This window comes from Heterodontus francisci, chromosome 13, assembly GCF_036365525.1.
Source record: "Heterodontus francisci isolate sHetFra1 chromosome 13, sHetFra1.hap1, whole genome shotgun sequence".
NCBI lineage: Eukaryota > Metazoa > Chordata > Chondrichthyes > Heterodontiformes > Heterodontidae > Heterodontus > Heterodontus francisci.
In genome coordinates this window covers 44593486-44613003 of record NC_090383.1, presented here as the reverse complement: position 1 = coordinate 44613003, position 19518 = coordinate 44593486, and the positions used below count along the sequence as shown (strand labels likewise).

Here is a 19518-nt window from a genome sequence, read left to right as displayed (position 1 = left end):
TACCACCTACCTATACTAGGGGCAATTTATAATGGCCAATTTACCTACCAACCTGCAAGTCTTTGGCTGTGGGAGGAAACCGGAGCACCCGGCGAAAACCCACGCAGTCACAGGGAGAACTTGCAAACTCCGCACAGGCAGTACCTAGAATTGAACCCGTGTCGCTGGAGCTGTGAGGCTGCGGTGCTAACCACTGCGCCACTGTGCTGCCCACTGTGCAGCCTTTCACTGCATCAGGCTTCTAATTCGAATTCACAAAAAGGGGAGCTCAAAACACTGTGTTTAAAATTAAACCCTGTTACAATAAGACCAGGTAAAGACAGCCGAAGACCCCTAGACACATTGCCCACCTGGTTGTAACAGCCAGATTCAAACCCAGTTCCAAAGATGAAAGGGCATTATATTAATTGAGGAGCTATTCAGCACCCAGCATGACTCTGTAGGGGCAGGGAACTGCATGGTGCTTAACAGGGTTTAAGTGAAAGTATTATACACCACAGTTCCAAATAATCGTTACTAAAACTTACATTGGTACAGTGAAGTGACCTGGTGTGATTGTGAGCATCAACTCTGATGTTTGGCACACTGGTATCTTGGATGACTCCACTTATTGTAACCATCATTGGGATATCTTTCCTGAATTCGACACCTGAAGAAAATCAAAAACGTGATTTAATAGGGACTCTTGCTATTTATGCATTACCCCACACTGATGTTTTGAAATTAAATGAAAGTGACACTACCTATTATAATAAAAACAAAATACTGCAGGTGCTGGAAGTCTGAAATAAAAACAGAAAGTGCTGGAAATACTCAGCAGGTCAAGCAGCATCTGCAGAGAGAGAAGCACAGTTAATGTTTCAGGTCTGTGACCTTTCATCAAAACTGGCATAGGTTAGAAAAGAATTAGATTTTAAGTAAGTGAAGAGGGGGGGTAGTGGGGAAAAGAACAAAAGGGAAGGCTTGTGATAGGGAAGGGGGCAGGAGAGATAAAATAACAAAACTGTCCTGGGACAAAGGCAGTGTGTTAATGCTAGCATTAGTGAAAGACAAAGCATTAGTCCAGAGAGAGTATTAATAGAGGAATAATGAATAGCTCTGTCTGCATGAAAAACAGGCACTTAGTTAAAAAATAAAATAAAATGAAAATATAAAAAAGGCCAACCATGCTCTGAAGTTATTGGAACAGAGAAGGCTGAGGGGAGATCTGATTGAAATGTACCAAATTTTGAGGGGCCTGGATAGAGTGGAGGTGAAGGGTCCATTCACCTTAGCAGAGAGGTAAGTGACGAGGGGGCATAGATTTAAAGTGATTGGTAGAACAATTAGAGGAGAGATGAGAAAAAACTTTTTCACCCTGAGGGTGGTGATAGTCCGGAACTCACTGCCTGAAAGGGTAGTTGAGGCAGAGACCCTCAACTCATTCAAAAGGAGTCTGGATATGCACCTCAAGTGTCGTACGCTGCAGGGCTGCGGACCAAATGCTGGAAGGTGGGATTAGAAGAGGTGGATCATTTTTCAGCCGGCACAGACATGGGCCAAGTGGCCTCTTTCAGTGCCTTAAACTTTCTATGATTCAATGTTCCGTCCGCAAAGCTGTAGAGTGCCTAATCGAAAGATCAGGTGCTGCTCCTCGAGCTTGCGTTGATGTTCACTGGAACAGTGGAGCAGGCCAAAGACAGAAATGTTGGAATGAGAGCAGGGGGTGTTGAAATGGCAAGAAACCGGAAGCTCGGGGTCATGCTTTCGGACTGAGCGGAGGGGTTCCGCAAAGCGGTCACCCAATCTGCGTTTGGTCTCTCCAATATAGAGACGACCACATTGTGAGCAGCGAATACAGTATACTACATTGAAGGAAGTACAAGTAAATTGCTGCTTCACCTGGAAGGAGTGTTTGGGGCCTAGGATGGTGAGGCGAGAGAAGATAAAAGGGCAGGTATTACACCTCCTGCAATTGCATGGGAAGGGGACAAGGTGTCAGGGGTGATGGAGGAGTGGACGAGGGTGTCACGGAGGGGACAATCTCTTCGGAATGCTGACGTGAGGGGAAGGGAAGATATGTTTGGTGGTGGCATCACGCTGGAGGTGGTGGAAATGGCAGAGGATGATCCTATGGATGTGGAAGCTGATGGGCTGGAAACTGAGGACAAGGGGAACGCTGTCGCGGTTCTGGGAGGGAGGGACGGGGTGAGGAAGTGCAGGAAATGGGTCGGACACAGTTGAGGGCCCTGTCAACCACAGTGGGTGGGGTGGGGGGGGCAATCCTCAGTTGAGGAAAAAGGAAGACATGTCAGAAGCGCTGTTGTGGAAGGCTGCATCATCAGAACAGATGCGTCAGAGAACGAGAAACTGGGAGAATGGGACAAAGTCCTTACGGGAAACAGAGTGTGAGGAGGTGTAGTCAAGGTAGCTGTGGGAGTCGGTGGGCTTATAATGAATATTGTTAGACAGCCTAACCCCAGTGATAGAGACAGAGAAGTAGAGGAAGGGAAGGCAAGTGTCGGAAACAGACCATGTAAAAGTGAGAGAAGGGTGGAAATTGGAAGCAAAGTTGATGAAGTTTTCCAATTCACCCCTTCCCCTCCCTCCCAGAACCACGACAGAGTTCCTCTTGTCCACAGCCTCCCGGACTAAACACGGAGTTCAACAATTTCAGCCAGTATTCTCTGCCCATATTTTGTACCTTTTCTTTGCAGGTATAAGTTTTCGTCTTGTTGACGGCAGTTGCTCATCATTCTGCCATTCACACCTCCTCTAGACACATCTTTTGTTTCTTTACTTCTCCCATTACCACGCCCTGCACCACCAACTCTTTTGTCATTTAATTTCTCCTGTCTTCCACCCCATCATAGGGTTTCCCTTTAGTTCTTTTACCACCCTCCCCCTTCACTTGTTTAAAACCTATTACATTTCTAACATTTCCCAGTTCTGATGAAAGGTCATGGATAGGATCAATTTTAGAACATAGAACAGTACAGGCCCTTCGGCCCACGATGTTGTGCCGAACCTTTAACCTACTCTAAGATCAAACTAACTACCTACCCTTCATTCTACTATCATCCATGTACCAAGAGTCGCTTAAATGTCCCTAATGTATCTGCTTCTACTACCACCGCTGGCAGTGCATTCCACGCACCCACCACTCTCTGTGTAAAGAACCTACCTCTGACATCTCCCCGAAACCTTCCTCCAATCACCTTAAAATTATGCCCCCTGGTGATAGCCCTTTCCACCCTGGGAAAAAGTCTCTGGCTATCCACTCTATCTATGCCTCTCATCATCTTGTACCCCTCTATCAAGTCACCTCTCATCCTTCTTCGCTCCAATGAGAAAAGCCCTTGCTCCCTCAATCTTTCTTCGTAGGACATGCCCTCCAGTCCAGGCAGCATCCTGGTAAATCTCCTCTGCACCCTCTCTAAAGCTTCCACATCCTTCCTATAATGAGGCGACCAGAACTGAACACAATATTCCAAGTGTGGTCGAACCAGGGCCTTATAGAGCTGCAGCATAACCTCGCGGCTCTTAAACTCAATCCCCCTGTTAATGAAAGCCAACACACCATACGCCTTCTTAACAACCCTATCAACTTGGGTGGCAACTTTGAGCGATCTATGGACATGGACCCCAAGATCCCTCTGTTCCTCCACACTACCAAGAATCCTGTCTTTAAGCCTGTATTCTGCATTCAAATTCGACCTTCCAAAATGAATCATTTCACACTTTTCCAGGTTGAACTCCATCTACCACTTCTCAGCCCAGCTCTGCATCCTGTCAATGTCCCGTTGCAACCGACAACAGCCCTCCACACTATCCACAACTCCAGCAACTTTCGTGTCATCGGCAAACTTGCTAACCCAGCCTTCCACTTCCTCATCCAAGTCATTTATAAAAATCACAAAGAGCAGAGGTCCCAGAACAGATCCCTGCGGAACACCACTGGTCACCGAGCTCCATGCTGAATACTTTCCATCTACTACCACCCTCTGTCTTCTATGGGCCAGTCAATTTTGTATCCAGACAGCCAACTTCCCCTGTATCCCATGCCTCCTTACTTTCTGAATGAGCCTACCATGGGGAACCTTATCAAACGCCTTGCTAAAATCCATATACACCACATCCACTGCTCTTCCTTCATCAATGTGTTTTGTCATATCTTCAAAGAATTCAATAAGGCTTGTGAGGCATGACCTGCCCCTCACAAAGCCATGCTGACAGTCTCTAATCAAACCATGCTTTTCCAAATAATCATAAATCCTGTCTCTCAGAATCCTCTCCAATAATTTGCCCACTACCGACGTAAGACTGACTGGTCTATAATTCCCAGGGTTATCCCTATTCCCTTTCTTGAACAAGGGAACAACATTTGCCACCCTCCAATCATCCGGTACAGTGGGGCGGCACAGTGGCACAGTGGTTAGCACCGCAGCCTCACAGCTCCAGGGACCCGGGTTCGATTCCCGGTACTGCCTGTGTGGAGTTTGCAAGTTCTCCCTGTGTCTGCGTGGGTTTTCTCCGGGTGCTCCGGTTTCCTCCCACAAGCCAAAAGACTTGCAGGTTGATAGGTAAATTGGCCATTATAAATTGTCACTAGTATAGGTAGGTGGTAGAGAAATATAGGGACAGGTGGGGATGTGGTAGGAATATGGGATTAGTGTAGGATTAGTATAAATGGGTGGTTGATGTTCGGCAAAGACTCGGTGGGCCGAAGGGCCTGTTTCAGTGCTGTATCTCTAATCTAATCTACTCCAGTGGACAGTGAGGACGCAAAGACCATCGCCAAAGGCGCAGCAATCTCTTCCCTCGCTTCCTGTAATATCCTTGGGTATATCCCGTCTGGCCCCGGGGACTTATCTGTCCTCATATCATTCAAAATTTCCAGCACATCCTCCCTCTTAACCTCAACCTGTTCGAGCATATCAGCCTGTTCCACGCTGTCCTCACAAACGACCAGGTCCCTCTCACTAGTGAATACTGAAGCAAAGTATTCATTTAGGACCTCCCCTACCTCCTCCGACTCCAGGCACAAGTTCCCTCCACTATCCCTGATCGGCCCTACCCTCACTCTGGCCATCCTCTTGTTCCTCACATAAGTGTAGAACGCCTTGGGATTTTCCTTAATCCTACTGCCAAGACTTTTTCATGTCCCCTTCTAGCTCTCCGAAGTCCATTCTTCAGTTCCTTCCTGGCTACCTTGTAACCCTCGAGAGCCCTGTCTGATCCTTGCTTCCTCAACCTTAAGTAAGCTTCCTTCTTCCTCTTGACTAGCTGTTCCACATCTCTTGTCATCCAAGGTTCCTTCACCCTACCATCCCTTCCTTGCCTCATCGGGACAAACCTATCCAGCAGTCGCAGCAAGTACTCCCTAAACAACCTCCACATTTCTGTCGTGCATTTCCCTGAGAACATCTGTTCCCAGTTTATGCTCCCCAGTTCCTGCCTAATAGCATTGTAATTCCCCCTCCCCCAATTAAATATTTTCCCATCCCGTCTGCTCCTGCCCCTCTCCATGACTATAGTAAAGGTCAGGGAGTTGTGATCACTATCTCTCTCCACAGATGCTGCCCGACTGCTGAGTATTTCCAGCATTTTCAGTTTTTACTTCTATTCATGCTGCTGCTTTTCTTTTATATCATATCCCTGTATTTCACCAAGACTTTCATGCCTTTTGAAAATCACAATATACTACATTCCCTTTATTTATCCATCAGTCACTAACAAATACTATCAAATTTGTCACCTGCAATTTGCATTTAACAAATCCATGCTGGCTATCCTTGATTAATCCTTGCATTACTAAATGTTCACTAATTTTACTTCAAATTAAAGTTTGTCAGGGTTTTCCCAAGACTGATGTCGGCCAAACCAGTTTATAGTTACTCGGTTTATCCTTCAACATCATATTGGTTGCTCAGCACCCTCACACTACAAAATTTGCATATTTCAGGAGAACTGAAAATTGCAGTCAGCATCTCTATCTCCTCTGACTCTAATATTTGGGAACTCAACTCAACCCCTTCAAAACAGATTTGCAGAGGCACTCTAAAAAGCTGTTAGGGAGATTCGTCTGCAATTTCCCAATATGCACAGCAGGCAAGCGATGCTCTGTCTGCAGTGCACATTAGCAACAATTGGCCTGTCAAGCTGGTTTAAATTTAGCTGGTGCACGAAAAACTTAACATTTTAAACTAATCTTTCATTCTATTTTAACTCATAATCTAAGTGATAATGTGATTATGAAGTTATTACAGTGAAAAAGAGGCAACATAAAGCTAAAAGAAAAAGCATATTAAAATGGAAAACAACAGAGATTTGAGAAAATGGGTCACAAAACAGACAGTAAGAGTTACAAAAAGGAATATAAAAAGAAACTTTCAAGGGATATCAAAAATCAACACAAAAACTTTTGTAATTATATTACAAAAAGAGGGTGGTCGGGAGCAACGTGGATCCCTTGAAAACTGCTAAATAATATTGTCACTGAAAATAGGGAAATGGCAAACATGTTGACTAATTACTATGCATCAGTATTTACATGTCAAACTTCCCAAGGAAACTAATGAATCAGGGACAGGGATTCACCAAAATAACTTATTTTGCTTATATTAAGAAAATAATGGCACTAGACAGTGACAAATCCTCAGGACAGGATAGTTTCCATCTCAGGATTTTAAAGGAAGCAGGTGAGAATACTGCTGATGCCTAACTATAATCTTCCAAAATAAAAACTGAAAGTGCTGGAAATACTCAGAAGATCAGGCAGCGTCTGTGGAGAGAGAAGCAGAGTTAACGTTCTAGGTCTGTGACCTTTCATCAGAACTTTATTTCAGATTTCCAGCATCTGCAGTATTTTGCTTTTACTTTAGTGTATAATCTTCCAAAGTTCTCTCTATTCGGAAAACTGCACATCACTTTGCTATTTCAGAAAGGTAAGAGGGGGAAACCAGGGATTTATATACCAGTTAGCCTAATATCTGTCGTTGGAAAAACTACTATATAGTCTATAATTAAGGAAAGGATGACTGAACAGCTTGAAAATTTTCAGCTGATTAGAGAGAGCCAGCATAGATTTGTAAAGGATAGGTCATGCCTGACAAACCTGACTGAATGTTTCTGATGAGGTGATTAAAATAGTGAACAGCAACATCAATGGATGTTATTTACATGAACTTCCAGAAGGCATTTGCTAAAGACCCTCATAAGAGCCTGCTAGCTAAAGATGAAGTTCAAGTTCATGGAAATGAAGGCAAATTGTTGACCTAGTTAGGAAATTGGCTGAGAGGCAGGAGATAACGTAGGGATAATGGTAGGTAACTCTATTTGACAGAATGTGACTCGTGGTGTCCCGCAAGGATGTGTTGGGGCCTCAGCTATTCATCGCATTTACTAATGACTTAGATGATTGGATAGAAAGCCACGTATCCAAATTTGCCGACAACAGTTACATCCAGTTTGAAAGACAGAAGAGTGGGTCTAAGACTAGTATTTTAAATTTGAATAAGGGCAACTATGTGGACATGAAAGCTGAGCTAGCTGAAGTGAACTGGGCTACTAGGCTTGGAGATAGAGCAATAGAGAAGCAGTGGCAGACATTGAAGAGGATATTTCAGAATACTCAGAAGAAGTATATTCCTACTATAAAGAAAAATTCTAAGGGGAGGATCCACCATCCATGTTTAACTAAAGAAGTTAAGGAAAGCATCAAACCTAAGGAAAAGGCATATAATTGCGTAAACATGAGTGGCAGTTCAGATGATTGGTTAGAAAATAAAGAATGGCAGAGAATGACTAATTTCTTTCTCCTGATTAACCCCTTAGAGTATGAGAGGAAGCTAGCTAGAAATGTAAAAACATATAGCAAGAATTTCTACAGGTATTTAAAAAAGGAACAGAGTAAGTAAAGTGAGTGCTGGTCCTCGAGAGAGTGAGAATGCAGCAGACTGGAAAGTAGCAAATATAACCCCCTCTATTCAAGATGTGGGGGAGGCAGAAAACAGGTCAGTTAGCTTGACGTCTGTCATGGGGAAGGTGTTAGAATTGATCATTAAGGAGGTTGTAACTGGGCACTTAAAAAAACTCAAGGTAATCGGGAACAGTCAGCATGGTTTTGTGAAAGGGAAATCATATTTAACCAATTTGTTGGAGTTCTTTGAAGAAGAACTGTGGATAAAGGGGAGCCCGTTGACGTACTGTACTTGGATTTCCAGAAAGCATTTGACAAGGTGCCACGTAAAAGGTTATTGCGCAAAGTAGAGGAGTTCATGGTGTAGAGGGTAACATATTAGCATGGATAGAAGATTGGCTGGCTGGCAGAAAACAGAGCATGCAGAAATGGGTCCTTTTCTGAGTGGCAGGATGTGAAAAGCGGAATCCTGCAGGGGTCTGTGCTGGGGCCTCAACTTTTTACAATTTATATTAATGACTTAGATGAGGAGAGCGATAGCATGGTAGCTAAATTTGCAGATAACATAAAGATAGGTAGGAAAGTATGTTGTGAAGAGGACATAAGGAGGTTGCAGACCGATACAGACAGGTTGAGTGAGTGGGCAAAAATCTGGCAGATGGAGTATAATTTGGGAAAATGTGAAGTTGTTCACTTTGGCAGAAAGAATAAAAAAGCAGTGTATTATTTAAACAGATAATGAATGCAGAATTCCAAGCTGCAGAGGAACCTAGCTTTTCTTGTGCAGGAGTCACAAAAAGTTAGTATGCAGGTACAGCAATTAATAAAGAAGGCCAATGGAATGCTATCCTTTATTACGAGAGGAATTGAAAATAAAAGTAAGGATGTTATGCTTCAGTTATACAGGGCATTGGTGAGATCATATCTTGAATACTATGTGCAGCTTTGGTCTCCTTATTTAAGAAAGGATGTAAATGCGTTGGAGGCAGTTCAGAGGAGGTTTACTAGATTGATACCTGGAAGAAGTGGGTTGCCTTATGAGGAAAGGTTAGACAGACTAGGCTTGTTTTCACTGGAGTTTAGAGGAGTGAGGGAGACTTGATCGAAGTTTATAACATCCTGAATGGTCTTGACAAGGTGGATGTGGAGAGGATGCTTCCTCTTGTGGGTGAGTCCAGAACTAGGGGGCACTGTTTTAAAATTGGGGTCGCCATTTTAGGACAGAGATGGAGAAGTTTTTTCTCTCAAAGGGTTGTGTGACTTTGGAACTCTCTGCCTCAGAAGGTGGTGGAGGTGGGGGATCATCGAATATTTTTAAGGCGGAGGTAAATAGATTCTTGCTCGGCAAGGGAATCAAGGGTTATCAGGGATAGATGGGAGTGTAGAATTCGAAACACAAACAGATCAGCTATGATCTTATTGAATGGCGGAGCAGGCTCGAGGGGCCGAATGGCCTACTTCTGCTCCTAATTCGTATGTAGATAGAAGTATAAAATTACAAAGATATCGATAAGTGAATGGGCAAAACTGTGGCAAGTTAGAGAGAAGGAGGAGAGGTGACTTAATAGAGACATATAAGATAATCAGAGGGTTAGATAGGGTGGATAGTGAGAGTCTTTTTCCTCGGATGGTGATGGCAAACACGAGGGGACATAGCTTTAAGTTGAGGGGTGATAGATATAGGACAGATGTCAGAAGTAGTTTCTTTACTCAGAGAGTAGTAGGGGCGTGGAACGCCCTGCCTGCAACAGTAGTAGACTCGCCAACTTTAAGGACATTTAAGTGGTCATTGGATAGACATATGGATGAAAATGGAGTAGTTTAGGTCAGATGGTTTCACAGGTCGGCGCAACATCGAGGGCCGGAGGGCCTGTACTGCGCTGTAATGTTCTATGTTCTAAGTGGATTTCAATGTAGGCAAACGGGAGATCAACCACTTTGGACCTTAACAAAAGGACAGAACAGAGTGCTTTCTAAATGGTGCAAATCTAGAAACAGTGGCAGTCCAAAGATTATTAAAATGTCAAAAACAAGTACAGAAAATAATCACAAAGGATAATGGTATGCTGGCCTTCATATCTAGAGGACTACAATACAGGGGGGTAGAAGTTATGCTTCAGCTATACAAAGCCCTGTGGTTAGACCACACTTCGCGTACTGTCAGCTGTTCTAGGTACCACACCTTGGGAAGGATATACTGGCCTCGGAGGGAGCGCTGCTTAGATTTACCAGAATTTTATCTGGACGCTAAAGATTAAATTATTAGGAACAACTACACAAACTAGGGTTGTATTCCCTGGAATTTAGAAAGGATGATTTGATCGAAGGTTTCAAGTTATTAAGGAGAACACATAGGGTATATAAAGAATATCTATTTCCGCTGGTTGGGGAGTCTAGGACTTGGGGGCATAGTCTAGAAATTAGTGCTAGACCTTTCAGGAGTGAAATTAGGAAACACTTCTACACACAAAGTTTGTAACTCTCTTCCGCAAATGTCAATTGATGATCAATTGTTAATTTTAAATCTGAGATTGATAGATTTTTGTTAACCAAAGGTGTAAGGGATATGGGGAAAAGACAGGTATATGGAGTTATGTCATAGATCAGCCATAATCTCACTGAACAGTGAAACAGGTTTAAGGGCCTACTCCTGTTCTTATGTTCCTATTGGGAGATCAGCGGCCCTGTTTTGAACCTGTTTGACTGCAATTCTTTGATTCACCAGAGGCGTCACTGTACAACTATGACGATATAATTCAGAATTAAGAAGGTGACACAGAAGAAAAACTGAAAGCCAAGTATAACTGACACACTCTAAGTGATTGCCTTTCGGCGCCAACAAATTGTTAAGTTGTGCACATCCTCCATTATTAAAGGAGCCATAATTGTGTGCACTGTACCAGGCACTGTGGGGACCCTCCTTGAACACTATATGGTGATTCTGCACTCCCAAAAGCAGCCTTGCAGGGTCACAGCCCATGACTTCATATAATCATTTTAATTGATGATAATTTATAGGCTGCACATTCACAATTTCCTATGGTGCACCCAATGGGAGCGCAGATTCAGTCCTTATGCACCTTGCCCACAATTTACATTCTCTCCTTTCAAAGTGTTCAGCACAACAGAAAATTAAGATGTTCATATTAAAATCTATGTTAATAAAAGCAAAATATTGCAGATGCTGGAATCTGAAATAAAAACAGAAAGTACAGGAAGTACTCAGCATCATGATGAAAGGTCACAGGCCTGAAACGTTAACTCTGCTTCTCTCTCCACAGATGCTGCCTGACCTGAGTATTTCCAGCACTTCCTGTTTTTATTTAAAATCTAAGTTGCTGTCTAAATTCTGAGATCTAAGGCTGGAAGGCCAGAACTAATTTGTGCATGTTCAAACTATATAGCAGAATAACTTGCCCCTTATTTGGATTGTCATACCTGTGGACTTGTTCAGTTCAAATCGACACATTAACCATAGCTCTTGATTGTACGTGGACAACCCAGGTGTTTGCAGCTTGAAAGGGCTAGTCTAATGAGGGGAAAAAAAGTCAAATTTTAAACTTCAATGATTACTTGGTGGTATAGTAGCTACCAACTGAATCACATCCCAAAAAGACTTCAAATTCCAGGTAGGATTTGGAGAATTCAGTTCAAATACTTCAAATCTCCAGGAATCCAAAATTTAGCTTAGGTAACCCAGACTGATGAATACCCAAAACTGGTTTGAGCTCTGCTCTAGACTGTGACTGATGCCAGTCTCTTGAAGCTCATTTATTCAAAGCTTGTTTCAATTCCTTTACCCTGCCATAATAATTTTAATAGAGAGCTTCCATTATAGTCCAGACCCACAGCAATGCCCTCTGAAGTGGCCGAGCAAGCCACTCAATTCAAGGGCAATTAGTGATGAGCAATAAATGCTGGCCTAGCCAGAGATGCTCACATCTCACAAACGAATAACGAAAATAGCTATGTATGCTGGAATACAATCCTCCATAATATTATCTTGCTTTCTTTCAAGACCAAGAAAAATGTCAGGAATTACCAGCAGAGTCCATAAATGCATATAATCAATCTCACGGGTGAACTCAGGTGGTTTGGTAGGTCTGTGAACAAAAGTGACCTAAAACATAGAACATAGAACAGTACAGCACAGTACATGCCCTTCGGCCCACGATGTTGTGCCGAACCTTTAACCTACTCTAAGATCAAACTAACTACCTACCCTTCATTCTACTATCATCCATGTACCTATCCAAGAGTCGCTTAAATGCCCCTAATGTATCTGCTTCTACTACTACCGCTGGCAGCGCATTCCACGCACCCACCACTGAACTAGAGTTATTCAGGCAGACATTTACATAGCCCCACATTCCTCAAAACTAGTTACTTAATATCAGGGGTGTCAAACATGCAGCCCGCAGAACAACTTTCACAGTTCTGTGCTTAAGGTTGCTGTTTGTCCTGTAATGGTTCATGAATCGCCCATGTACTGCTTCTACTAGCCAGGGAGAAATGAGCTGAAAAGGGTATCAGCTGGTAGAGGGACAGAGAGTTGTGGGATTGGACTGAAAAAGGGTTACCAGAGACTAGGGCAGGAGATTGGGACTCTACATGGAGCAGGGGATAGCAAAGACTGAGATTGGCCCTCTCCTCCTATCCCAGTCAGGAGGCTGGGGTTGACCAGTAGATTGGGGTTAGGGCAGGGGGAAAGGAGAGGGCGACATGGCCATTGGCGCTTAAGCGGGGAAAAGAGGACTGGAAAATGGGGTGGGGCCTTGCATTTCCTGCACAACCAGGAACAGCTGCAACAGTGAGGAGCAGCTGCAACGCGAGAGAAGCAGTTAGCAAGGTTGTGTGTGGAACCTGGGGATTATACTGTGGGAAACTGTGAAAGATTGTTTCCATTCGTGAGCCAATGCGGAAATGAGAGACTGAGGATTCTCGTGGCACATGGAATTGCGCTCATTGGTTCTCACATCGCAAGTCCCAGCACATGGAGAGGTGAGGCAGGAGGCCAGAGTCTGGGCTGGCACTCTTTCTTCTCTACTGTCCACAGAAGGGCCAGGTGAAGAACATTTTTCCAAATACTCCTTCAGTGGCCTCCAATGGTTGCTGTGGAATTTTTCATATTTAAATTAATCCAATGCTCATTTCATGCAGTCAGTAGTTCTACCTAAAAACAGGGAGGTCCAATATGGCAGTGGCCGTGCTTTTGGCACCATTAGGTGCAGGACCTCTTGCCCAGAAATTAGTATACACAGCACACAATCTATACCCCAAAATCTGGCGAAACACAGATGATAGTTCAGTATGTCCAGATAGCCTTTGCTGAATGTTGCCCATGGCAATGCCACACCATCTACATTGAGTTTGACACCCCTGTTCTACATGCTAACCTCTTCTACACTTTAACTGTACATAAGGCATTGCTTCATGATTAATTACAACTTCCTTATTTTTTAAAAATGACACTAATAGTACTCTAAGATGTGAAAAACTAGCAGGAAGAATAGGTTAACAAGGAAGCTAAAGTTAATAATACCCGTACCAAAAGTAACATCTATGGAAAGGACTCAGAACTCTTACCATGATAGACAATAGAATCTCCTGGCATAGGTTTTATGATTGTATCACTGACAGGATCCAATGATTGCGTGGATAATCAGAAAAACTAAACACTTATGCAAATAGAAATCCTGGCAACAACAGACAAACAGCAGCAAATGATGCAAAACAGTAAAAGCTAGATAAAAGATTCCTCAAACTCCATATGAAGCAAATTAATGCTTCATAGCGCTTACTTACCAGACTATCTTTGCTTTTGGGTGAAATTGGTGGCAATGATCTGGATGTAATAATTTCTGGACCTGAAAATCAGAAGGAATAGATCATGCAAAACAGGACATAAAATATCTGAGGTTGGTTGGGGAAGGGTAGTGAAATATAAGGGAGGTCAACACATTTTCTTTCCAAGTTATACACACTGGCCAAGAGACAGACAGGCACCTGCCTCAATTTCAGGAGATACTGAAGAAATATCTAGGATAAATTTCTCTCATATCTTGTGCAGAACCAAATGCATTCTAGCTAGCTCCTCTTCCCCTGATCAGAGTTGATAATGGTGATCCAATGCAGGAAATAGTTGTATTGGAGACACTCACCACTTGGTGATATGCCCAACTGGAAAAAAAAAAAGACCAACTACCATAATGCTGCAGCTTGTTAAGTTTAACAGGGTTACAAACTGCAAAGCTGCAAACACTGCAACTACAATTTTAATGCTGCTTGCAGTCAGAACCCCATAGCAGGGAGTTTGCCCTGGTATCATGGGCAATATTTTTCCCCCAACCAACACCAAAGAAAGACTAACTAATCATCCATCGCATTTACTGTTTTGTGGTACTTTAAAGTGGCTGTCACTTTTCCATATGTAACAATAGTGACTGCTGTGTAAAACTAATGCTTGAATGTGAGGAGATGGTGCTGCACTCGTGAGGGTGGAGTGAAATCTGAAGGAGAGTAAATCTAGCTCACTACTGCACCTCTTAACTGTTTCAGACAAAGTTGGGAGCAATTTTCCCAATTTGCTCTTTCAGAATAGCTTATGGCATAGATAAGAGGAAGCAACCAAATTGTTTCTTCTAAGCCCCTTCAGTTTCTACTCTCCACGTGCTCAGCTTTTATTCGAGCTTAAGTTTTTTCTCTCAGTTTGCCTTATTTTACACACAATTCCAATTCCTCAACATTTTGCAGTGCCAAAAAAAGGTTGGGAGGTGGGGGCAGGAGACGGCGGCGGGGCGGGAGGAGGAAGCAAGAGTTGTGGTTGTGTGGGGAATGAGGGAAAAGGTGAAGGAAAACAGATGCTCAGGCTGGGGTGGGGTAGGAACATAGAAACTTCCAGCACAGAAGGCAGCCATTCGCCCATTGCACCTTTACTGGCTTCTTCAAGGAGTAGTCATGCTTAGTCTTACATTCCCGCTTTTGTCTGTAACCCTATAAGTTCTTCATCCGATGCCTGTCCAATTTCCTTTTAAAATCATTTATAGAATCAGCTTCCATCATCTGTTCAAGCGATATTCCACAACCCAACAGCTTGAATGAAAGAAAGTGAAAATATTTCTTATCTCCCCTCTGGATCTTTTGGCAAATGATTTTAAATCTATGATCTATGGTTGTTCACTTACTCTTCAGGGCAATAGATTAAAATAGAGAAAAACTATCAAAACTTTATTAGGGCACCTCTTAACCTCCTCTATTCCAAGGAGATCTGTCCTGACTTTCCAACCACTCCTCACAACTGAAGTCCCACATCCCTAGTAACATCTTGATGAACGTCACCTATACCCTTTCCATCTTTCCTGAATGTGGTGCCCAGAATTGTACACAATACTCCAGCTGAGGCCTGACCAGTGATTTATAAAGTTTTAACATTATCACTCTGCTTTGATAAATAGCAGAAAGGAATATAATCCACATGCCTTTTTCCAGCACCTCATCAACTTGGTATGTCACTTTTAAGGATTTGTGTACAAGAAAGCCCCCAGCGATTTAACATCCGCAGCACTTAAAGCAGCCAGAAGTACTGCACAAAGAACAGCTAGGCGTTGCGCAAACGACTACTGGCAACACCTATGCAGTCATATTCAGCTGGCCTCAGACACCGGAAACATCAGAGGAATGTATGATGGCATGAAGAGAGCGCTTGGGCCAACCATCAAGAAGATTGCCCCCCTCAAATCTAAATCGGGGGACATAATCACTGACCAACGCAAACAGATGGACCGCTGGGTTGAGCACTACCTAGAACTGTACTCCAGGGAGAATGCTGTCACTGAGACTGCCCTCAATGCAGCCCAGCCTCTACCAGTCATGGATGAGCTGGACATACAGCCAACCAAATCGGAACTCAGTGATGCCATTGATTCCCTAGCCAGCGGAAAAGCCCCTGGGAAGGACAGCATTACCCCTGAAATAATCAAGAGTGCCAAGCCTGCTATACTCTCAGCACTACATGAACTGCTATGCCTGTGCTGGGACGAGGGAGCAGTACCCCAGGACATGCGCGATGCCAACATCATCACCCTCTATAAAAACAAAGGTGACCGCGGTGACTGCAACAACTACCGTGGAATCTCCCTGCTCAGCATAGTGGGGAAAGTCTTTGCTCGAGTCGCTCTGAACAGGCTCCAGAAGCTGGCCGAGCGCGTCTACCCTGAGGCACAGTGTGGCTTTCGTGCAGAGAGATCGACTATTGACATGCTGTTCTCCCTTCGTCAGATACAGGAGAAATGCCGTGAACAACAGATGCCCCTCTACATTGCTTTCATTGATCTCACCAAAGCCTTTGACCTCATCAGCAGACGTGGTCTCTTCAGACTACTAGAAAAGATCGGATGTCCACCAAAGCTACTAAGTATCATCACCTCATTCCATGACAATATGAAAGGCACAATTCAACATGGTGGCTCCTCATCAGAGCCCTTTCCTATCCTGAGTGGTGTGAAACAGGGCTGTGTTCTCGCACCCACACTTTTTGGGATTTTCTTCTCCCTGCTGCTTTCACATGCGTTCAAATCCTCTGAAGAAGGAATTTTCCTCCACACAAGATCAGGGGGCAGGTTGTTCAACCTTGCCCGTCTAAGAGCGAAGTCCAAAGTACGGAAAGTCCTCATCAGAGAACTCCTCTTTGCTGACGATGCTGCTTTAACATCTCACACTGAAGAATGCCTGCAGAGTCTCATTGACAGGTTTGCGTCTGCCTGCAATGAATTTGGCCTAACCATCAGCCTCAAGAAAACGAACATCATGGGGCAGGATGTCAGAAATGCTCCATCCATCAATATTGGCGACCACGCTCTGGAAGTGGTTCAAGAGTTCACCTACCTAGGCTCAACTATCACCAGTAACCTGTCTCTAGATGCAGAAATCAACAAGCGCATGGGTAAGGCTTCCACTGCTATGTCCAGACTGGCCAAGAGAGTGTGGGAAAATGGCGCACTCACACGGAACACAAAAGTCCGAGTGTATCAGGCCTGTGTCCTCAGTACCTTGCTCTACGGCAGCGAGGCCTGGACAACGTATGCCAGCCAAGAGCGACGTCTCAATTCATTCCATCTTCGCTGCCTTCGGAGAATACTTGGCATCAGGTGGCAGGACTATATCTCCAACACAGAAGTCCTTGAAGCGGCCAACACCCCCAGCTTATACACACTACTGAGTCAGCGGCGCTTGAGATGGCTTGGCCATGTGAGCCGCATGGAAGATGGCAGGATCCCCAAAGACACATTGTACAGCGAGCTCGCCACTGGTATCAGACCCACCGGCCGTCCATGTCTCCGTTATAAAGACGTCTGCAAACGTGACATGAAATCGTGTGACATTGATCACAAGTCGTGGGAGTCAGTTGCCAGCATTCGCCAGAGCTGGCGGGCAGCCATAAAGACAGGGCTAAATTGTGGCGAGTCGAAGAGACTTAGTAGTTGGCAGGAAAAAAGACAGAGGCGCAAGGGGAGAGCCAACTGTGCAACAGCCCCAACAAACAAATTTCTCTGCAGCACCTGTGGAAGAGCCTGTCACTCCAGAATTGGCCTTTATAGCCACTCCAGGCGCTGCTTCACAAACCACTGACCACCTCCAGGCGCGTATCCATTGTCTCTCGAGATAAGGAGGCCCAAAGAACACCAAGGACTTTCTGCTCAGCTACACTTTCCAAAAACTATACTGTATTTCCAGATTAGTCATCCCAAACCTTAAACTTCTGTGCACTGAACTCCATGTCATGCTTCTCTCCATTTCACTACCCTGTAGCCCATAAATATCCTCATCACTAACTACTACTTTGCCAACTTTTGTATCATCTGCAAACTTAATGCTGCTCCCTACACCTGATAAGGGGGAGGTATTAAATAGGCTGTCTATACTTAAAGTGGGTAAAACACCAGGGCCAGGTGGGATGCATTCAAGGATACTGAGGGAAGGGAACGTGGAAATTGCAGAGGCACTGGCCATAATTTTCCAGTCTTCCTTAGACTCAGGGGTGGTGCCAGAGGACTGGAAAATTGCAACTGTTGCACCATTGTACAAAAATGGATGTAAAGATAAGTCCAGCAACTATAGGCCGGTCAATTTAACTTCGGTGGTGGGGAAGCTTGATAGAAGACTCCCCAAACTCCATATGAAACAAATTAATGCCTCACGTATCTTTAGACTATGACCCCTGGTTCTGGACTCCCCCAACATCGGGAACATCCTTCCTGCATCTACCCGGTCAAGTCCTGTTAGAATTTTATAAGTTACTATGAGATCCCCCCTCACTCTTCTGAACTCCAACGAATATAATCCTAACCGACTCAATCTCTCCTCATACGTCAGTCCCGCCATCCCATGTGAGGCAAGGGAGGAGATAGCAAGGGCTCTGACACAAATTTTCAAATCCTCTCTGGCCACAGGAGAGGTACCAGAGGACTGGAGGACAGCGAATGTGGTACCATTATTCAAGAATGGTAGCAAGGATAAACCAGGTAATTACAGGCCGGTAAGTCTAACATCAGTGGTTGGGAAACTATTGGAAAAAATTCTGAGGGACTGGATTAATCTCCACTTGGAAAGGCAGGGATTAATCAGGGATAGTCAGCATGGCCTTGTCAGGGGGAGATCGTGTCTAACAATCTTGACTGAATTTTTCGAGGAGGTGACTTGATGTGTAGATGAGGGTAAAGCAGTTGATGTAGTCTACATGGACTTCAGTAAGGCTTTTGATAAAGTCCCGCATGGGAGATTGGTCAAGAAGGTAAGAGCCCATGGGATCCAGGGAAATTTGGATCCAAAATTGGCTTAGTGGCAAGAGGCAGAGGGTGATGGTCGAGGGTTGTTTTTGTGATTGGAAGCCTGTGACCAGTAGCGTAGCGCAGGGATCGGTGCTGGGACCCCTGCTGTTTGTAGTGTACATTAATGACTTAGACGTGAATACAGGAGGTATAATCAGTAAGTTCGCGGATGACATGAAAATTGGTGGTGTTGTAAATGGTGAGGAGGAAATCCTTAGATTACAGGACGATATAGATGGGTTGGTAAAATGGGCAGAGCAGTGGCAAATGGAATTTAATCCTGAGAAGTGTGAGGTGATGCATTTTGGGAGGACTAACAAGGCAAGGGAATATACAATGGATGGTAGGACCCTAGGAAGTACAGAAAGTCAGAGGGACCTTGGTGTACTTGTCCATATATCACTGAAGGCAGCAGCACAGGTAGATAAGATGGTTAGGAAGGCATAGGCGATTCTTGCCTCTATTAGCCAAGGCATAGAATATAAAAGCAGGGAGGTCATGATGAAGCTGTATAGAATGCTAGTTAGGCCACAGCTGGAGTACGGAGTACAGCTCTGGGCACCACACTATAGGAAAGATGTAATTGCACTGGAGAGGGTGCAGAGGAGATTCACCAGGATGCTGCCTGGGCTGAAGCATTTCAGCCATGAAGGGAGACTGAAAAGGCTAGGGTTGTTTTCCTTGGAGCAGAGAAGGCTGATGGGGGACATGATTGAGGTATACAAAATTATGAGCAGCATTGATAGATTAGATAGGAAGAAACTTTTTCCCTTAGCGGAGGGGTCAATAACC

General features: G+C 44.2%; 1 protein-coding gene across 1 annotated transcript in view; it reads right to left on the bottom strand.

Annotated features, from left to right (window-relative positions):
• Positions 1-19518, bottom strand: part of tmem181 (transmembrane protein 181) — a 219165-nt gene that overhangs the window by 111701 nt on the left and 87946 nt on the right. The window contains exons 3-5 of the mRNA XM_068044745.1: positions 13706-13767; positions 11339-11429; positions 528-649 (exon numbers count right to left, since the gene is read on the bottom strand). Coding sequence (XP_067900846.1) covers positions 528-649; positions 11339-11429; positions 13706-13767 — 275 coding nt within the window. The remainder of the gene's footprint in view (positions 1-527; positions 650-11338; positions 11430-13705; positions 13768-19518) is intronic.